The sequence below is a fragment of the Alligator mississippiensis genome, chromosome 1, assembly GCF_030867095.1.
Source record: "Alligator mississippiensis isolate rAllMis1 chromosome 1, rAllMis1, whole genome shotgun sequence".
NCBI classification, from domain to species: Eukaryota; Metazoa; Chordata; order Crocodylia; family Alligatoridae; genus Alligator; species Alligator mississippiensis.
The window spans coordinates 258573372-258593518 of NC_081824.1; the positions used below are offsets into that span (position 1 = coordinate 258573372).

Genomic DNA, 20147 nt, shown 5'->3' on the forward strand with positions numbered 1-20147 from the left:
CTCTGTGAACATATACTGTGTACCTTGTTTCAGACCAGCATACCCAATGGAAGAGCTGGAAGAAGAAGCAATAGCAGAAGATGATGCAGAATTGACACTTAATAAGCTGGAGGAGGATATTGCAGTAGGTGTTAGTGATTGTTTCTGATTATAGCAATATTTATCAATCCTGAGCTTTTTTTCTTTGTGACCCAAGTAATTTGTTTTTTTCTAATATTTTTTTTTCTGCTGGTCTCCTCCCCATTTTCTCCTGCTTTTCACTGTGTTAGCTTCTCTTTACTGTCACTTTCTTGTTTTAGTTCAGATTGTAAAGTCGTTGGGGAAAGGCTTCTGTTATATGTATTTATAGAGAGTATAAATGATTGTATGCTTTTCATGCTTTGAGAAGAGCCATCAGGAGGTGGCCTGTGACTAAAAAAACAAACAAACAAACAAAACCTTCACAGGACTTAACTACTAAAGAACACAATCCTACATACCTCATAGAACAGTAGATTTGGAAGAGACCTCAGGAAGTCATTTGGTCCAACCCCTGCTGCTCAAACCAGGATCACCCCTGCCTAAAACATCCTAGTCAAGTGTTTGTCTAACCTGATCTTAAAAATGTCCAGGTATGGTAATTCCACAGCCTCGCTGAATAACCTGGTGTGACAGTTAACCATCCTCATAAGGAGAAAGGTCTGCCTAATATCCAACCTACATTTTCCTTTCTGCAATTTAAGACCATTGTTCTGTGTCCTATCCCCTGTGGCCATAGAGAATAATCTATCTTCATCCTCTCGGGTATTTGAAGACTGTTATCAAATTCTCCCTCAGTCTTCTCTTCTCCAAACTAAAGCCTAGAATTTACAGCCACAGAGAAAGATCAGTCACCATTTTATTTATAATTGCCCTTCAGATATTGAAAGCCTGGTCTCACATCCCCCCCCTCAATCTTTTCTTTTCCAGACTAAACAGTTTTAATCCTTTCAGACTGTTCTCATAAGTCATATTTTGCAAGCCTGTTTTAATTTTTGTCACTCACAGCTGGATTGCTTCCAATTTGTTCACATCTTTTTTTAAAGTGAAGTGAGAGGCCCAAAACTGGACACTGTACTCCAGGCCCTAGACTTACCAGTGACAAATAGTAAGGCTTGAAGGCACATTAAGGGTGCAGGTCTACACGTGTGTGCCATTAATGTGCCTTCAAAATGGCGATTTTAGGCTATTCACACCTAAATTTGATACCTGCAAAAGCAAATAGCTAACCAATAGCAAATAGCTAACATGGCTTACCACACATGTAGACGTGCTAAGGCACATTAACACTGTGTATGGCAACTGACTTGGGAGTAACTTTAGTCCCAAGTCAGTCCGCACACCGCATTAATGTGCCTTAACGCGTGCACGTATAGGCACACGCCTAAATTGCCTTAATGTGCATTAGGCAAATGCGCATTAAGTTTAGGCGTGTGTAAAAGCATGTGTAGACACTCCCCTTGGGACTTTGTTTATTGCTTAAGCAAGGCTGTACTGGCTACCTAAAATGTGGTCTCTATGCTGAGTGTTTGTGGGTTGCAGAAAGATAGCTTCTGTGGCATACAAACATTGATAGTTTTTTAAATTGCTGGGTTTAAGCAGGACTTGTCCCCAGTGGGAGGAATGTTAAAGATGAGCTAAGTCAGGGGTGTCAAACATCCAGCTTGCAGGTGCATTAAACAATCCAGCCCACAGAGCCTCATAATCCAGCCCCCAGTGCTATCCTTTTGTTGCACCAAACTATCCAAGCATGCAGTACCCAGAACGTGTGCCACCCACAGTACTCACTTGAGCTGGATCCTGGGCTGCGCTACCAGTGGCACTGCCTGTGCACTGAGATGTTTGCTTGGGTTGAGTTCCAGGCTTTGCTGCCCATGGTACTCTCTTGGGCTGGTGTCCTAGACTGGTCTAGGCAGGTGCTGCCTGTGCTGCATCAGGCATGTCGGCGCTGAGGTTCTGTGGGCCTGATCCAGCCTGTGGAAGGCCCAATGCCGTTCATCCAGTCCAGGGGGCCAGGTGCGTTTGACACCCCAACCTAAGTCAGTCATAAGTTCACTTTCCTTCTGATCTGTCCAAAGGCCTTTGGAGAGAAGTACTGTCAGACAGAAAAAGTGAAAATCGTAAGTCCTAGGAATCAAAGGTAAAACTGAGAAGCTGCCCCTTTTGGGTCAACAATGTGCCTGAAGGCGGCAGACATGTCACATGTGCAGACTGGTGTGACTTACATCGGTATGTATGCTGCTGTAAGTTACATCGGTATCCATAGTTGGAAGATGATCATTTCCTCAAAGTATATAGCCATCTACAGGAAGTGAGAGCCAGTAATAACCTATAGCAGGGGTTCTCAATCCCTGGGGTGCGCCCCCATGCCAGTCCATGGCGGGTTGGCTGTCAGTCTGCAGCACGGTCGGCTGCTGGACTGGAAGTCACCATGGACCACATCATTTATCACCCAGAGCCGGGAGGAGAGGCCACAGTTCTTTCCACAGGGCCCACAGCAGCGCAGGGTTTGGCCCACCCGCCTGCCCGGGAATGGGAGTATTCTTACGTGTCTTCTGACCAGAAATTCTGGTTGCGGTCAGCTGTGACTGCTGGGCTGCAGTTTTCCAGGCCACAGCATAAAAACTTTTGAGAACCCCTGACCTATAGCATTAAGCAAGCAGCTACCCCAAGATGAAATTGACCCCTAATCTGTACTTGCTATACGGTGAATAAATTGATGACTTATACTGGGGTATAATTACTTCAGACTGCAAGGGGTAACTTTGTATTTTGGAGAAGATAAGGTGTACGGCGTGGAGCTGTACATTGTGCATTCATACCACACTTACACCAGTGTAACGGCATTTGTAATGTAATGTCATTTGCTCACATTGTGAGAAGGCTCATGTTCCCGAGAACTATGACCAGGCCATGTTTTAGAGCGAGAAAGAGAAAACATTGATTTACAGACTGCTGGTTGTAGGTATGAGTGAGTATGAACTTAAAGTTCACACAGGAAAGATGCAAGCAAACAAACTTTCTTCTAGTTTAAGCAACCCTAAATACAGCCCTATTAAAGCAATTCAGAATGCACAATCTATAGTCTGTGGCAATCTTCAGAGCCATTGGTTGCAAGGTTCCACACTAAAATAAGCTATGTGCTCTAACTTGTGTTAGTAAAACATTATCTGCCATTTATAACTAAGCAGAGCGCCACTTCCTTCAGTGCCTTTTTGGATTTATAAGTGCACCCGCCGGGCCTCGAACATCTTGTTCCGGGCTTCCTTAATTCGAGTGTTCACCGGTACTCGCTTTGCCGTTGCAGGTGATCTTACGGGGGGTCTTTACACACGCCGCAGGCTGCCCCTTTCTCGCCTGCCACGACTTTGAATCTCTCACAGTGGGTGGGGCTTCATGCGGCACAGTTGCCCTCGTTGAATGCCTGCTCCTTTGGTGTCTTCTGCGAGGCTTCACCTCCCCTATACCTCGCCCTATACCCAGCCCAGCCGATCCCGGTCGCTTTCATGGCCGACCTCGTGCTCCCCTGGCCACCCCCAAACAACGAGCCCTCTGCTCGCCTCCTTGCTTTTCCTGCTTCCGCACAACCTCAACCCCTTCTGACACAGGGAAACATGAAACACACTTCTCTAGTCAAAAAAACTTAACAAATCCTAAGGAAACCACCACCACACCACTACTGGGCTTGCTTGCAGAGCAGGGATAGCCCTCCTACACATCAACTTGCTGACAGAGCCTTCTCCAAGCGACCCAGCTTCTGTGGCTCCGCTCCACCTGCCCAGGTTAGAGCTGTTCTCCCCCCCGCAATTTTCTGCTATTGTGACCCTCTCTCTGGGTCTTCAAGACGTATCTGCCCTCTCTCTGGGTCTTCCTGGAACAGCTGCCCTCTCTCTGGGTCTTCCCAGCACAGTCGTCCTCTCCCTGGGTCTTCCCGGCACAGCTGCCCTCTCTCTGGGTCTTCCCAGCACTGTTCTTTTCGCGGCACCCCAAGTCCTCTTACTGGCTCGCGTCTTGCTTCGCCCGTGGCTGAGACTCCTGCTCCGGGTGCTGGCTCGTTGCCTGGGTCGACTGCTCCTCCACAGCCAGTGAGTGTAGGCTCTCCCAGCGTCCTGTGCCCCCGGCTGACCCCACCAGTCGGGCTCTCTCTCAGTGTCCACGCACCCCCTCCCTCTCTTCACCGCCGGTCCTCTTATTTCTGCCGGCCGGTGATTGGGGCTGACGTCATCCGCTGGCCACAGCTGACTAAAGGCGCGGCTAATGATTTGCGCAGGCTTTCCCCGCTGTCCTCGCTTTTCCTCCCCTCCTGCTGTAAGTAATTTTTCTTTTTTTATTTTTGCTTTTCTTTTTCTACCCCCAGCTCCTGGCCCTAGGGTTCCCCAGTTTACCTCTCCCCGTGACAATAAGGATTGATTATTTGTTGATTTGACTAATTCAGGGATTTAAGATTACTTACTGATTTATTTTTTAACTAATAGTAATTCAGTTTTAGACATATGCTGCCTTCCTTTCATTTTTGTTTGCTTGTTTTATTTCTTTCGATAGGCAAAAAGGGTCTAAATCCCCTGAGGACCTGGCTGGACATAAGCCAGTGAATATAAAACCTGACCACCTTCCTGCAATGAGTCTGTGGTTCCCAAAACTTCTGTTGCTTTCATTGTGGTAGAGGAGGGCCCTGTTGTGCTAGGCACTGTATAAGCAGATAGCAAAAAGACAGTCCCTGGGTGGAGTAGTTTGCAACAGAGCCAGTGGTAGCTTTGTTGTGGATAAGAATCAGATTTGCCGCTGGTGTGAACCCAGTCAAGCTGTAGTAATTTAATTGTTGGCCTCTCTGCCTTGCAGCTGTTAATAGAATGTGCCACATCATTTATCATCCAGAACGTAATTGGGAAAAACTGAGAGTTGTGATTGTTTTCAAATGGAAAACCTAGTTCTCAGTGTCTACCTTCAGATAGCTGTAATGAAAATCCTAGCCAAAGTTTCATTCTTCATAAGAAGCATGCTACCCAAGAGCTGAATTTCAGTAAATGCCAAATTGTGTTTTTTCAAAACGTGGGAAATATTGCATGTTGTGCTGTGGTTTGAGAGGGGGTGGAAAGCATCGTGGTTTTTGAAAGAAAAGTAATTCAATATTTACTAAGTACATACTCATGCCATTCCCTTTTAAGGAAGAAGAGTCAGACGGTGAAGAGAACTTTATTGATCTGAATGCTCTAAAGGCGCAAACTTATAAATCAGTAAGTTTTGTTTTGTGTTGTTTTTGTTTGCCTGCCAGCATTTTAATAACAGTTGGAAATCTCTACATCTTAAAAAGGAACCTGTTGACACTGTTTTAATAAAACAGTTGTCATTAGTAAAGGCTATCACTTTAGCCTGACAAGCATATCCTATTTACTCAAATCCAAGATGAGGGGTTTTTCCTGCATTTGACACGGGGAAAAAAAGCTCATCTTGGATTTGAGTACTGGCATGGGGCAGATGACTGCTGGGCCCCCACCTGGGCCAGGGCCAGGGCAGCTTGAGGTGGCTAGTGTGATAGTGGGGAGAGCTCAAGGGAGTGGCGGAGAGCGCAGCATGGGGGAGGGAGCACAGGGGAGATCATGTGATGCGGGGAGGTGGAGCACAGGGGAGAGAGCACAGTGTGGGATGTGGGGTGCAGAGCACAGGAGAGCCCATGCAGTTTAGGGGCTGGGGAAAGCAGTGTGTGTGGCATTGGGGAAACTGCACAGTGGCAGGGGAGCAACTGCAGCTCCACCTCCAGCCCTGAGCCGGGGCTGGGGCTGGGGCTGTGGCCAGGGCCAGAGCTACCCCTATCTAGTTGGGGTTATGCCTGAAGCCAGAACAGTTGCATAGGGTAAGCGACAGGAGTGGGGCGGGGGGGTCAAGTGGTCGGGGGAAGGAGGCAAATGACAGGGGACAGGGAGAAGGGGGATAGGTGCTAAGAAGTACAGGCATCAGGGTGGGTTAAGGGAGGTCAGGCCACTTGCTTCCCCTACTGCTGCTTTCCTTGTCACTTATGCCTCAGCCCCTGCTTTCTCAGCTATGGGAGTCAGAGATGGGGAGTGGGGGAAGGGCAAATTTAAGACAACCCCCCTTCCCACCCCCCATAATTAGGTTCTGTAACTCAAAAATTATAAGTTATAATTTTCGAGCTATAGAATCTAATTATTGGGAGGTTGTTTTGTATTTGGATAAAGACAGTAATACACTCTAAACTTGAAAATCCCATTAAGTCAAAAGAGAAACTTAAAAAAAGCAAATGCATTTGGTTTCTAAACCATTGCTGCTGGAACATCGAAGAATCAGCTTGCAAAATTGAACGTGGAAAATACACATCATTTATTTGTTTGGGTTTTTTTAGATAGTGGCTCAAATAGTGTTCTGGCTCTCATTTTATCTGGAATATGTATTATTAACTCATTTTCTATAGTTAATTCAATCTGAAAGATATTCTAATTCCTCTTACTCATAGGCTGCTTGCAGATGTGAAAAAAAACACACACTTTACCCGAAGAAGCAGCCTGTTAGTTCAACCCAGCTCTGCAGCATCTGTATAGATCGGGTGCTTCAGCAGGGCTCTTTGGTGTTTTTATCTAATAGCTAATTCAGTCAGCTATTAGATAAAAATGCCCAAAAAGCCCCACTAAAGTGTCCAATCTATACAGACACTGCAGAGCTGGGTCAAAATAACGCTATGCCTCTTCTGGGCATGTGCTGGTATTGGCGCGGGAGCACACTGAGTTGAAAGTAAAGCTCAGTTTGTTTGCTTGTTTTCATATCTGCAAGCAACCATAGAGTTAGAAAAAGAAAGAATGAATCATTAAGTAATATAGATCAAATAATGCTTCAGAAGACTAAAATCTAATATTTTTTCTATTTTTTTTCAATACTCTAAGGCAGCAGTGCTCCAACTTTTTGTCTTCAGGTCTGGATGGGCAGTGCTTGGTCCTTCCGCAGGCTTCATCTAGGCGGTGGACCCAATCCAGGGCCTCGGTTTTGCACAGCAGGGCCCAGTCCAGCTGTCTGAATGGGGGCCAGGGGCAGTCCAGCCCCACTTCAGCTGCATGGGGAAAGGTGGCTTGGCTCTGTCCCGACCCGGCCTGGTGGCAGGGGAAGGTGGAATAACCCAGCCTCAATCTAGCCCTACAAGAAGGGGAGGCTGCATGGCCCACCCCAACTTGGCCAGATGGAGGGATGGAGGCGTGTCCCGGCTTTGCAAGGGGAGAAGGGGGCATGGCCCAACCCCAAACCCCAGCTGCACAGTGGGAGGGGGCATGGCCCAGCCCTGCAGGGAGAAAGGAGTGTAGTCCAGCCCCAACCCAGCCATGTGGAGGGAAGGGGATGTTGTCTCACCCAGACCTGGCCATGTGTGGGGAGCCTTGTATGGGGCTTGGGATTTTGGCAGTGGGGAGGAGTGGCAGTATTAACTGCCACTGCTCCCCCACTGCCAAAATTCCTGACCTTTGGGGAGCCTGCAAGCAAGATTCCAAGGCTCTGAGGGCTGGAGGTTGAGCAGCACTGGTCTAAGGCTAATCCACTGTAACTTAGATCACCTAGAAATTGTATTTTTTCCCCCCTAAAAATGTGTGCATTTAGGACATGAACAACTCCACAAAGCAAGAAGAGATTTTAGAGTCCACAACAGATGCAGCAGAGTGGAACCTGGAAGTGGAACGTGTTCTTCCACAGCTGAAAGTTACAATTAGAACTGACAATAAGGTGAACCAGGGGGTGGATTTGTGTGTCGGTATGCTTTGACGTAAATGAGTCAGATCAGCAGTTTGTAGTTTATCATCTTCCGTTTTTATTTCTCCTAATCTTTTACATGACATGGGTTCCAATGAGGCATTTTTTTACTGAATTTGAACTTTTCTCACTTGCTTGCCCCTGCAATAAAACTCAGTAGCAGAATTACTTATTTTAATGTTTCTTCTAATCTATATAATAATTAGCACTGCACTAATCGCACAATGCTTTAATGAATTGCTGATATGTACTTGAATTGCAATGGAAGCTTTTTAAAATATGGAAAGCGCTTTTCAATTCAAACCATTAATTTAGCTTCTAAAAAAAGATCTACTTGGGACAGCATAAAGAAACATAATAGCCTAGCACGTGGCTCTTTTGGGTGGTTTTTATGGTCAACCATATGAAACACATCATTCAGATCTGCAGGGCCACAGTGGGTGCTGTGCGCTGTTGGCACAGCCCACAGCATATGGTCCTGGGGGGCACTTCTACTCCAAGGGCATATTTGAATTGCAGTCTCTAGTGCAGTGTTCAGGATAACTCATCCAGCTGTAAATAAGGTAGCTCAGGTAACAGAAACCATTTACCTTTGGAAACCTGGAATTAAGCATGGGCTAATTCACATTGTGCTGCCATGGCTAAATGGTTTCCAGAACCCAAGCTAGGTAGTTCGGGTATCTGCAGTACACTGATTTCTGTGTAGACATACCCTAAGTTCGAACCATGTTAATTAGTCTCTTGGTTAAACAGCAAGGACAGTGTGTTGTTGGCCCCCTAGTATAGGCAAATTAATCCTTGCTAACACTTTGTGTTGAAGTTTTATTAAAGCCAGTTAGTGGGAGAAACTAGACTAGAATGCTTGATCTCAATTCCATGCTCCATATACTATGTTGTAAATGAAAGGGTATGACATAGTGGCTGCCTCTCCTGTTGCCACATGATGGAGAAGGCCCCAGGAGGCCACATGCTGCTGGTGCAGACCATGTGGTTGGGTTGGGGGGTCCAGATGCCACCTGCCGGGGTTGTAAGGGACCACATGCCACCTACAGGGCTGCAGGGGGTTGCGTGCTATAGACACAGCCCTCTGTGTCCCTTACAGCATATAGCCCAGGGACCACACAACAGCACCACCTGCAGCCCCTAGCTTTAGTGAAGTTGTACAACACTGCTTTAGTGCACTGGAAGCAGGCCTGCCTCCTGTTCTGGCCTTTTTCACACAGCATAGAGAAAGCACCACACATCACCTTGTGCATGATTTCCCAAGCTGTGTGTGCCCATACAGGGAAGGCTAACTGATTGTTAACACAGCTCATTATAAAATGAATTGTGTGTGCATATGCAGAGTATGTTTTTAAGCCTCAGAGTCCAGCAAATCATCACAAACCTTCACTGATCAACAAAAGACAAACCTGTAACCTTAGGTCTCCTGCCCAGTTTCAATTCTTTACTACCTGCCCTGACACAAAATACACTTTCTGTACCCAGCCTTTGCCTAATTCCTGAACAGATTACAGGTAGCAGGCTGCACATGCTTCACAGCTGCTGGACCTGTGATCTGTGCTTCTTTCTCCCTGTCACATGTAGGTACCGGTCCAGCAAGGCATTTAAGCAAATGCTTAATTTTAAGCAGGTAAATGTTCTCATGGAAGTGATACTTGTGCTTAATGGTAAGCATGTGTTTAAGCACCCTTCAAGAATCAGCCATGGTATGGCATGGGAAATTTTAGAGAAGAGTAATATTATATATTGTATTTTTCCTATATCCTAATATAATGTGCATATAATCCAGCAAATGTAATATAGATTTATTCCCTGCATTCCAAGATAAGGGAGCTGGGTAGCCTTGCTTGCTTATTTCCTTCCTCTCTCTTTACATGGCTAGGAATGGGGAGATCTAATGATTCAAATGCTACTGCATCTTTGGATGTGTTAGTTGTGCTTTTTCTCTGCCTGACACCTACCACAACTAATGAAGCAGTAATCAATATTTATGCCTGGAAGCCCCAGCAAAGTGTTCTCTATCAGAAGTGCTTTTATAAAGATCCTGGCCTCAGTCCCATCAGTGAGGATGTTCAGTGTTTGGTTTTGAATTCAAATGTCACAGTGTGACATTCATGAGTTTGATAAATCATGTCACCATAAAGCAATGCCCTCAGGGTAGGAATATAGCTGCAAAACTGCACATGGCAACAGTTTACAGCACCAGGTATGAACAGGATTGCGTGTTGGCATCTCTCTCTATATCCCTTTTCATTTACAGTATTATTTAAATGTATAATTTAGTCATTTAATTTGACTTTTTTGTGTATTTTAGGACTGGCGAATCCACATAGATCAAATGCATCAACACAAAGATGGAATTGAATCTGCTTTAAAAGAAACTAGGGTATGTTTTGTACCTGCAGGATACTCTATTGATCTCTTAGCATTTCAGCTCCTCTTTAATTATATATTGACTGCTAAGTTCTCCATTACAGGTTTCCCTCTTTTTATGCAGTACATGCATTCCTGGAAAACTGCACATAACTCGAATTCGCATAAAGGGAACCCACTTTACAATGTAACAAATAGGGATATGTTCAAAGACCTCAGCTGTACCCACGGTCATGAGGGAGGGAGAGGGGCTGGGGCTGGGGCTGCATACCTGGGGCAAGGCATGGGATGGGGTGTACGATTCCTGCTGCTCCATACACTCTGGGAGTGCACGGGGGGCATGTGCCCCCAGATCTGCATGTGGGACGAGGCCAGACTGCCGCTGTGGGCTGGGGCGGGGGTGGTGCCAGGCTCTTCCCGGCCTGGGGCTGGACTGGGCTGAGTGGCCGAGGCCCCAGCGGTGAGGGAGGGAGCATGGCACAGGCAGGAGCAGAGGCCAGGCTGGGCAGTGGGAAAAGTGGAGGCCCAGGGTGCCCCCCACCAATCTGTGCACAGGGTGGAGGCAGCTTCCGCTGCGCACTGCACTTTGCTCCCTGCTGCAGTTGCCCTGGGAGCGGCTCTTGGGGCAGTGGGGCTCAAAGTGCAGTGGCAGCCACCTCTGTCCCATGCACAGATCGGGGGGTCACGTGCCCCCCGGGCCTCTGCTTGTCCCAGCACCCGGCCCAACCGGTACCCCACTCACCCCGACCGCTGCTCCTGCCTGTGTCCCGCCCCCTCCCTCACTGCTGGGGCCTCAATCTGCGCCCCTGGCCGTGGTCCTTTCCCCTTCCCCCGCCCCTTCCCCCACAGAGTTATCTGCTTGGGGGGGTGGGGCACACCTATGCCAATCACGTAAGAGTGAATTTACCTCACATATAATTAATTTTGGGTATAAAAAGTGTCATCACATAAGAGTGAATTTGCACATACAGAACCCTCATAAAGCAAGGGAAACTTGTATTTTATTGGTGTTGTTTTACAACATTGTAGAGAAATGTAGCAAATATGAAAGAAACATCAGAGGAAGTGAAACTATACCATTTGTCCAAGTATTGCCTCACAGAGACCTAACTACAGTAAAAGCTCTGTTATCTGACATCCCAAGGTAATGTGGGATGCCAGATAACAAAATATGCCAATTAATTGAGCAACCCCGGCCGCTGCTTCTCCCACCGCATCTGGGGTGTCCCTCTGCCCCTCCCACAGCATTGCCACCCCTCCCGCCACATCACCGCCCCTCCCGCAGACCCTGTGGGCCCCATGGGACAGGGAGGCGGGCCCTGCACAGCTTGCTATGCCCCCTGGCTGTGGGGGCTCAGCAGCACAAGCTGCTTTGCCCTGGGCCATGGGGGCTCGGAGAAACCGTAAGTGCCACTTCTGGTTTCACTTTATCTTACAAGCCAGCATGCCGGTTAGTAGATCATGCCGGCTTGTAAGATGCCAGTTAACAGAACTTTTACTGTACCTACAGTTATGAGAAGAGAATGTAGAAGAATTATTTAAGAAGGTTCACCAGATTTTACTAAGCATAATGGACCAGAACTTGGGCTTAATACAGTAATGAGAATAGCTTTCTGACTGTGAGATGTATTGGAATAGTCTGTCAGCAGACATATTGGAAGTACCATTCCTTGAAAATGTGGATCTGGATTAGACTTAACTGTTAGCAAGCTTAGAGAGCAGTCTTGCATTGGCTATCAGGCAAGTCTCCTAATCATTCTTTTCTATTTCTAACTTCTCTGATTTTTGTCAGAATTACAGCAAATTCTAAAAAACATTGAGGTACTTTATGTATAACAGCTGATCATAGAATAACCTTTTCCAGGGTTACCTTGACAAACTTCAAAATGAAATTAGTAGGACCCTGGAGAAGGTCAGCAGTCGGGAAAAATACATCAACAATCAGCTGGAGCATTTGGTTCAAGAGTATCGTGTGGCACAAGCCCAGCTGAGTGAGGTAATGTACTGACCCGTTGCTGTTGCTTTCTGTAGTGCTGGTTCACCCACAGGAGTTAAGTGCAATAAACAGTGTTCAAGAAACTTTCTGCTGTCACAGTGAAGGGAAGATAAAAACAGCAAAATAATTTGTCAATTACTTATATTTAGTATTTCCCTAAATATGGAAATTGGTTGTAAGACTGGGGCTGCTGGTAAGTTCTACCCTTGAAAGTCCAGGTTATCAAGATACAGTGGTAGATCTGGAACGTGGATTCATTTTTTAACTCAATTAATGACGTCCTGTGTGGATTAAATAAAGTTCCACTGAACTTTGTGCCTCCATTCCCTGTTTGAAATGTTCCTTATCTCACAGGTTTTAGTCCTGATAAACTGTCTTAATTCTTATGAGCCTCTTAGTTACTGTGACAAGGTGACTGCCTGTGTCCTTAGCTAGTGAGCATTTTTGCTTTACCTACTTATTTGATCAGTCCTCTTAGAACAGGGGTTTCAAACATGCAACCCTGCCATCTAGCCCCTGGTGCTGCCCTGGGTCTGATCAGACCCACATGGGGTATTGTGTGCAGTGGCGATGCATAGGGGGTGCGTGGGCACCCCCTGAGAGCGCTGGTGCAATCTCTGTCAAGCCGTGCTCCCTGTTTAGGTGACAGATGGGGGGGAGGGGCAGGGAAGGTGAGAGCACCGGTGCCCCGCCCGTGAGCGCCAGCCAGGGAGTGGAGCCACCAGTAAAAGCAGCTGCGCCGCTTCCGGAAGTGGCCACGGGACATCTGGAAGTGGCATGGCTGATTTTGGTGTGTGAGATCGGCCATGGGGACTTCACCCCCACTCTCCCCTCCCCTCCAGTCAGTGACATCGGCCGCAGGGGGACTCTCCCCACCCCCATCACTGACTGCTGCCGGGGGGGACATGCTCCACCTGACTCAAGAGGCACCAGGTTTGTATGCGCTTGTAGTCTGGGGCCAGTCTGAACCTGGCCCACAGACCCCCTTCCCCTCCCCCAGCATATCTGATCCAGTGCCTGTGCTAACTAGTTTGGGATATGTGCTGCATGTGGTACAGATTCCAAAGGGTTAAGAGGCTGTGGGAACTGAGCTTATTTATTTTGAAGAAGAGAAGACAGAGGGGATTTAATACCAGCCTTCAACTACCTGAAGGAGGGTTCAAGAAAGGAAGAATTTTCTCACTGGGAGGGTAGTAAAACACTGGAACCTGGCTAGACAAAGCACTAGCAAGGATGATCTAGTTGGGGCCTTGACTAGGAGGTTGCATTAGGTGACCTCCCAAGGTCCCTTCCAATCCTAATTTTCTATGATTCTATGATATGGTGCAGTCTGGCTGGAGCAGCATCAGCGCTGCATGCAGTGGCCACCCTGCCTGGACTGCACTGTATGCGGGACCCACTCCAGCTGGTCCCAGACTGGCTGGAGCAGGCATCACATGTGGCACAGTCCCAGAGCTGCCAGGGTGGACTGTATTCAGTCCAGTCTGGCCAAGGCAGCTGCTGTGTGCAGCGTGCCTGGACTGTGTCTCAAGTGGTGCCCATTCACTCTGCTTTGGGATCTGAGACACACAGAGTGGATCCCAGACAGCTGAAGCAGCCACTGAATTAGGGAGGAGAGGGGAGGGGTGAGATCCTTGGGCCTGATGTGGCCCATGGATCAGTCCCATGACATTCATCTGGCCTGTGAGGCCTGATGAGTTTGCCACCCCTGCCTTTGAATAAGGCTAGAATCAGCCTTGTGTGTGTGAAAATTTTCCACTTGCTTGCTTATTTTTAAACCCGGAAGGAAATATTCCTATTTGGTATGTAACCTGGACCATTTCTATGCACCTCATTTCACAGGCAAACTCTGTTTGATGGACTTGATGACAGTGCTTATTGCTAACACATGAGGATCTCTCTTGATTTTCCCCCTGTTTTTCAGGCAATTAATGACTGATTACTCTTTCAAATAGAATATTTTAAGTAAAATAGTTTTTCAAACTAATTTGAAAACTGTTCTGTGAGTGGAGTGACAAAATACCAGCACTTTGCCTTACACTCACTTTAGAAAACAGCAGTTTTCATTTCCTAATTGTATAATAAAGTATGTTAGAGCCACGGGCCTTGGGGCCAGGACTCTTGTGTTCCATTCTAGTTCTGACAACTCCCCCCTCCCTCTATACCCCAAGAGCTTTGGTAAGCGATTGGGTATTTCCCTGCTTTCCCCTGCAAGTGACTAATGATACTTGCTTCCTTCATGCAGAGTTGTGGTTAATTAAGATGCTTCAAGATTCTTGTAAGATTTCTGATCTATGAAGCACTGGTAGCCTGCATTGGGACTGCTTTCTTGGGTTGGACTTCCTGGTATTGGGACCTTAACAAGCACATTCTCTAAGCTGTATATTGGCTTATTTTCTGCTTTCCTAGGCCAAGGAGAAATACCAGCAGGGAAGTGGAGGAGTAACCGAAAGGACTAGAATTCTTTCTGAGGTACAGTATGTTTTCATGTACTTTGTTTCTGGTCTTAATTCTCAGAGTCATGTAGATCTTCCATACATTATTTGAAAATAATCCACCATGCTCAGACAGTCTCCCTCTTTGTTTACTGTAACAGGGAACCCTGACCCTGGTAACTACATCCACAGAAGGAGTAGGAGAAAAGAGTGGGGTCTCCAGGAGAGCCAGACTTTCGTAGCTTGCAGAGTCAGATGGCTGCAGTACCCGCCCCACCAGAGACTCAAGGCCTGGGACTGCTAAAAAGCTAGGGAGGGCTGCAGGGCAAGAAAAGCCAAAGCAGTTTGTTAGGCTGAGCAGGAACACCTGAGCCTGGCTTCAGGGGCATCAGTCAGGTGACTGGAAGGGGCCACGTTTGCCTATATGTAAGCCCAGTCTCTGAGCTGGGGCTGGCAGTTAATGCCTGCAAGCGAAGGAGCGGAAGACCCGAGTTGACTGACAGTGAAAAGGAGGTGCCCTGAAGCTGGTGGGAATCAAGGCAGTTTCTTATGGTGGTGCCATTTGTTATGGCCCCAAGGGGCTTGTAGGTGAGACATAACCCTTCATTTTCTGGTTTTCTTTTATGTGTTTAAAACCAGAGGACTGGCCTACTGCTGTAAGGGAGGTCTGGAGGACATGGAGCAGGGTGTCAGAGGTACTCTATGCTTGTGAGACCAGCTTGGGTCAGAGAGGTGTAGGGCTAGGGCCCAGGAACCCAAAGTCTGAGACAGTGGACCTGGGCTGATGGGGCTGAGCCAGTTAAAGAAGGCTGAAGCCTGGACAAGGGTTTGAGGCTTGAGGGGCCCAGTGTCTACTTGGGACCAAGGGATCCCCTATAAGGGGCAATTGAGGGTCATCTGCGGGGCATAGGCATTGCTGTGGGGGCAGCAGGAGGCCACAATTGTAGGCTCTATAGCATCAAAGTAGAGGCTGACCCAGTCTCTGGAGCCAGACTCCTCTTAAACCTATATATGTTAACATCAAGTCATGGCAGATGAGAAGCAGGAGGCAGAGGAGGCCAGGGAGCACAGACAGAAAATGGAAGGCAGATACCCCAAGCTGTCACATTTACCATTTTATAAACCCAGCCCATTTTTACATAGCACAAGTTCAAGCTAATATTTTTAGAACCTATGGTGTGACCCCAGGACTGATGATTCTTGAGGGTAGGCATAAAACAACCAAGTTCCACTGTAGGTTTCATCTATCAGCTTGAGCAAGCTACTTACCCCTGTCTTAATTTCCCCCGTCTATATATAAAAATAGTACCACAACATTATTGCCTGTCACAAAGTGTTATTTGAGGATTAACCTAGGAAGATTTTAGAAGTGTTTTAAAGCTGGAAATCTCACAACGTCCATCGTTATTTATTTTTGCTTAAAAGTTGTTATTTAGCAGAGCTAATCAAAACATTTTCCTACAAAAAGATCACGTGGTTTTGTCCCTGAACATTTTAGTTCATCAGAAGCACTGCTTTGAAATAAGATGTTTGACTTCAACTTTTTGACATTTTTGTTTCAACATTTTTCACACCAGAATTTACACTCCATTAACATTTTCAGTATTATGACTTTCATCTTGGTCAAGGACAGAACAAGGTTCTTAACAGAATGGAAGGGTAGAAAAGACATTTTCAGCCCAGCTCTACTGGCTAGGCTAAGTACTCAACAGCAATGTGTTAGATACTACAAGCACAACATTTAAGATTTCTGCTTTTAAATGGGTTATACATTCATTCACTTTTTATCACAGAAATTTAATAGGAATAGTCTGATACAAACCTGTCTTTTCCAGTGAGCAGCTTCCGTAGAGCTGTACCTGTTTTAGAAAAAGTTTAATTGTACAATTATATTTAACCTTGTGCTTGAAACCCAGAAAATTAGTTTCTTTTTACTCCTCCTAAAAGCAGAACTCATTTTTGAAAATTGGAACACTTTACAAATCTGAAGTCATTATAATGTTTTTGTGCTGTTATAATTAGTGGATGATTAGTAAAGAAACATATATGACAGAGTAGATATTGAGCCAGAGTCTGATCTTAGCTGTTGTGGTACATATCTATTAGCAAATAAAAACCTAGGATTCTGGACTAGCCCAGGGATTGACACAACACTTCGTTTGATGAGTGACAGAAAGGCTTTATTTACTACAAGTATTCAAAATCAAGTCAAGTGAGCCCAAACCAAATCGAAGTCCAGTAATTAGCTATAAGGTGATGATTTCTCACCAAACAGGCGACGAAGAGGCAGTCTGTTTCTCTTCAACTTCTCGAGTAAGTTGGGCGCATCAGCAACTGGTGTCAGAGAGATTTCTTATTCTTGAAGCGCACGCGCTGTTTGCTGTTTTACTGCCTTTTTATACCCTTAGCTTAGCATCTTCAAAGCATTTTTTAGTTGTGTAAATCAAGAGAGTCCCAAGCAGTAATTGATGGGAAAATCATGTTAATGAACCTACTTATCACTGGTTTTCAGAAATGTCTAATTTGAATGTGTTATCTTCTTCAGTAACAAGAAGTTATCCAGTTTGGAACATATCTAGAAACTGATTAACAGCCAGGAAAGCATACTAAATCAAGAGGAGACATCTATCACATATGGAAAATGTCTCTTACTGCACATAAGCATGAGTTAATCTCAAAAGAAATATTTACCATACTAATTAATCAAGGATAGACATTTCATATGGTTACACACCAGGCAACTAGGAGTCTGCCTGAAATCATTCTGAATGTAGCAAGACAAGATGAAGAGATACCTCATTATTATTATTTTTTTTTTTTTCTCAGATAGCCTAGCCATGAACTTGCATCCTCCTGCAATATGCAATTAGCATTAGTATTCTGTATTTTAATTTTTGTGAGTAGGCCTGAGCTTAGCATGAGTTTCAGAGTCATCAATATCTGAAGGGAATCTACATGCATTTGATGTTGGTATAGATTTGCTTTCACATGGCTGTGATCAAGCCTTGACTTTCTGTATGAATGCTAAAAATAAAGCTATATTTTCTCCTTAGACATAAAAGATAGTTCATGTGGTTTAGTTCTTTCCCGATTCTACAGACACACATCCCAGGGAAATTGACTGGCAGCTCTTGTTCACATTTGCATTCTGGTACCCACCTGGTGTTTGTAGGAACCACTGTCACCTAGTGAACCATTTTCTAGCTCAGAAGACATTTAGTCTTTTGTAATGGAGTTGCCTATGTCACTACATAAATTAGTCTCTGAAAGATGGTTGCTCTTGTCCTCCATCCATTATTGGCCAGCATCACTTTGTTATTTATAATTTCATAGACTGTACAACTCTTCAAAACAATAACAGCATTACAGTGTCAACATATTTCTTATGTAACACAATTTGTGCTTCTGTTTTTTTTAAACATATTAAAAATCCAGTTTGTAAGAGTAGTTGGATATTGAAAAATTGCATTTCTGTATTTACAGAACTGAGTACAATTAGTCATTTTTGTAAAACTAATGCAAGTTATTCAGGGCAGAATTTTAAAAACTGAAGTTCAGAAAGCATGAACAGTTCATTTAAAATCAATTTGTCTACTCGAAGATTACTGAAGTGCTAGAGAAAGTGAAGCAGGAGATGGAAGAGAAGGGAAGCAGCATGACTGATGGAGGTAAGTACATGCCTTCCTCAGTGGGGCTCCCTTTCACTAAGAAATCAAGTGTGCACAGTTGACCCCAGATCAAGGAAAAATACAGGAATGAAGGATTAGTGCAAAAGATGAAGTAAAAATTCCATAGGAGCCAAAGTGATTTAGGAGTGTGCCCTCTAATTTCAAAAGTGACTGTTGCATGTAGGAGCCCAAATCCTATTGATTTTAAACTTCTGCACTTCTTGGAAAGGTAACCATAGAATCAGAAATGATCTGTATACATTCTTTGAATAATTAACTAATTAAAAATGATTTGAAGCTAGAGCCTGAAAACACTTATTATAACCGGACTGTCCTTGGGAGTAAGCAGAATGCTTGAGATGGGGTTCCCAGCTGGTGGAAACGTTCATTTTAAGACTTGTGTTTATATCACCTTTGTTTTATATTAAATCTAAATATCCTGTAGGTATCAGCCTCTCACTGCCTTGGAGTGTATTGTGCTTTTTTGCCTGATAAACATGTTCTGTTCAAAGGGAAAAGGAATAATGGTGCAGATATAGAAACAAATTCCATAATAGGATCATAAATGTAGAGACTGCCACTTTATTAACCAACTAATGCATAACTAGAGTGAACCACTTATGATGGCTGTCCCTTATGAGAATCAAATCCTGTACAGGCTTGTTTTATCAGGCAGAGCCAGCCTCCTGACCTCACACCACCCCTGTCACCCTGCAGCATTGGCAGTGCGTAGGACAAGTTCCAGAGTGCAGAACTACCTGGAACATGAAATCTACTTCCCTGCTAGCCCATATATCATGCAGCACAAGGGGGAGAGGAATTAAGGGGGAGCCCACCTAGGCAGAGGTGGAAGGGAAGAAGGTACATAAACATTGCCTAAGTCCCGGACCCCTTATATCCAGCTGCTTAAGGGGCTCTTCATCAGACCCATTCTCAGCAAGAGGGCTGAGAATTATTGCTGTGCAAAACATAAGAGATTGGGAAATGTTTTTTATTTTTATGCATATCATCAGATCCAAGATGTCAGGAAGGCAGCAAAATTGTCACCACCTATTTCTATTTTTTAAAAGGCTTGCCTGTTAAAAATGTTATCAGTAAAGTTGTGTGTCTAAAGTATATCATCCTTTTGTTCATTCAGCTCTCCCATTACCACAGAGAGTGAAATATAAGGAAAATAAATGCTTAACCTATTAGATTGATACAGAAATGAACTGTTTGTCTGTCTTATTTTTTTAACAGCTCCTTTAGTAAAAATTAAACAAGCCTTAACAAAACTGAAGCAAGAAACAGTTCAGATGGACATACGGATTGGTGTGGTGGAACATACATTGCTCCAATCAAAGCTGAAGGAGAAATCGAATATGACTAGAGATATGCATGCCACTATGATTCCAGAAACCACAATAGGTGCCTATTAAAGTTGCAAGGAACTGACTTGTATTTTAGGCAAATAAAAGTTTCTATAATTTTTCTGCAATATTGCTACACTGCAGAATATTACAGATGCATACATAGCACTTTAGGTTCTATAAATGGAGCCACATTGGATTTTGTGACTCAAAGACTTTCAAACTTATTAAAGATCTTTTATAAATACGCTAATGAAGTCTCATTAACAAACTTGTCTCTTCCACTCTGTTTTAATATGTTAAGTAATGGAAAAGTCCATAGAATTTTATTGACACAACCTATAATCTTCAAACCCTGATTAGATATTCTCTAGTATTGAAAGAAAATTACTTGTGAAGGGCTTGAAAGGAATTAAATATGTCTGCTTTTCCATTTACATATTTTTAACGTAAGTATTTAATTGCTGACATTGGAATAATGCATTACCCTTTCTAAAGGCCTGGGTCAAATCTGAGTCTGGTTACAAGTTAAAGTAAGTTGTTTGCCCTCTCCCCCACCCCT

General features: G+C 44.9%; 1 protein-coding gene and 1 long non-coding RNA gene across 3 annotated transcripts in view; one reads left to right on the plus strand and one right to left on the minus strand.

Annotated features, from left to right (window-relative positions):
• The window catches only part of IFT57 (intraflagellar transport 57), a 32671-nt gene extending 12833 nt beyond the window's left edge, over positions 1 to 19838 (plus strand). For both annotated transcript variants that reach the window (XM_014599128.2, XM_006270513.3), the window contains exons 4-11: positions 34 to 124; positions 5184 to 5252; positions 7612 to 7734; positions 10079 to 10150; positions 12002 to 12133; positions 14543 to 14605; positions 18170 to 18236; positions 19476 to 19838. In XM_014599128.2, coding sequence (XP_014454614.1) covers positions 34 to 124; positions 5184 to 5252; positions 7612 to 7734; positions 10079 to 10150; positions 12002 to 12133; positions 14543 to 14605; positions 18170 to 18236; positions 19476 to 19654 — 796 coding nt within the window. In that variant the 3' untranslated portion in view covers positions 19655 to 19838. The remainder of the gene's footprint in view (positions 1 to 33; positions 125 to 5183; positions 5253 to 7611; positions 7735 to 10078; positions 10151 to 12001; positions 12134 to 14542; positions 14606 to 18169; positions 18237 to 19475) is intronic.
• LOC132247704 (uncharacterized) lies at positions 1810 to 17642 on the minus strand. Its single transcript, XR_009459017.1, has 3 exons — positions 16837 to 17642; positions 16391 to 16427; positions 1810 to 2113 (listed from the first exon to the last, which is right to left on the minus strand). It is a non-coding gene; the product is annotated as an uncharacterized LOC132247704 (long non-coding RNA).
• Positions 19839 to 20147: the final 309 nt, after the last annotated feature.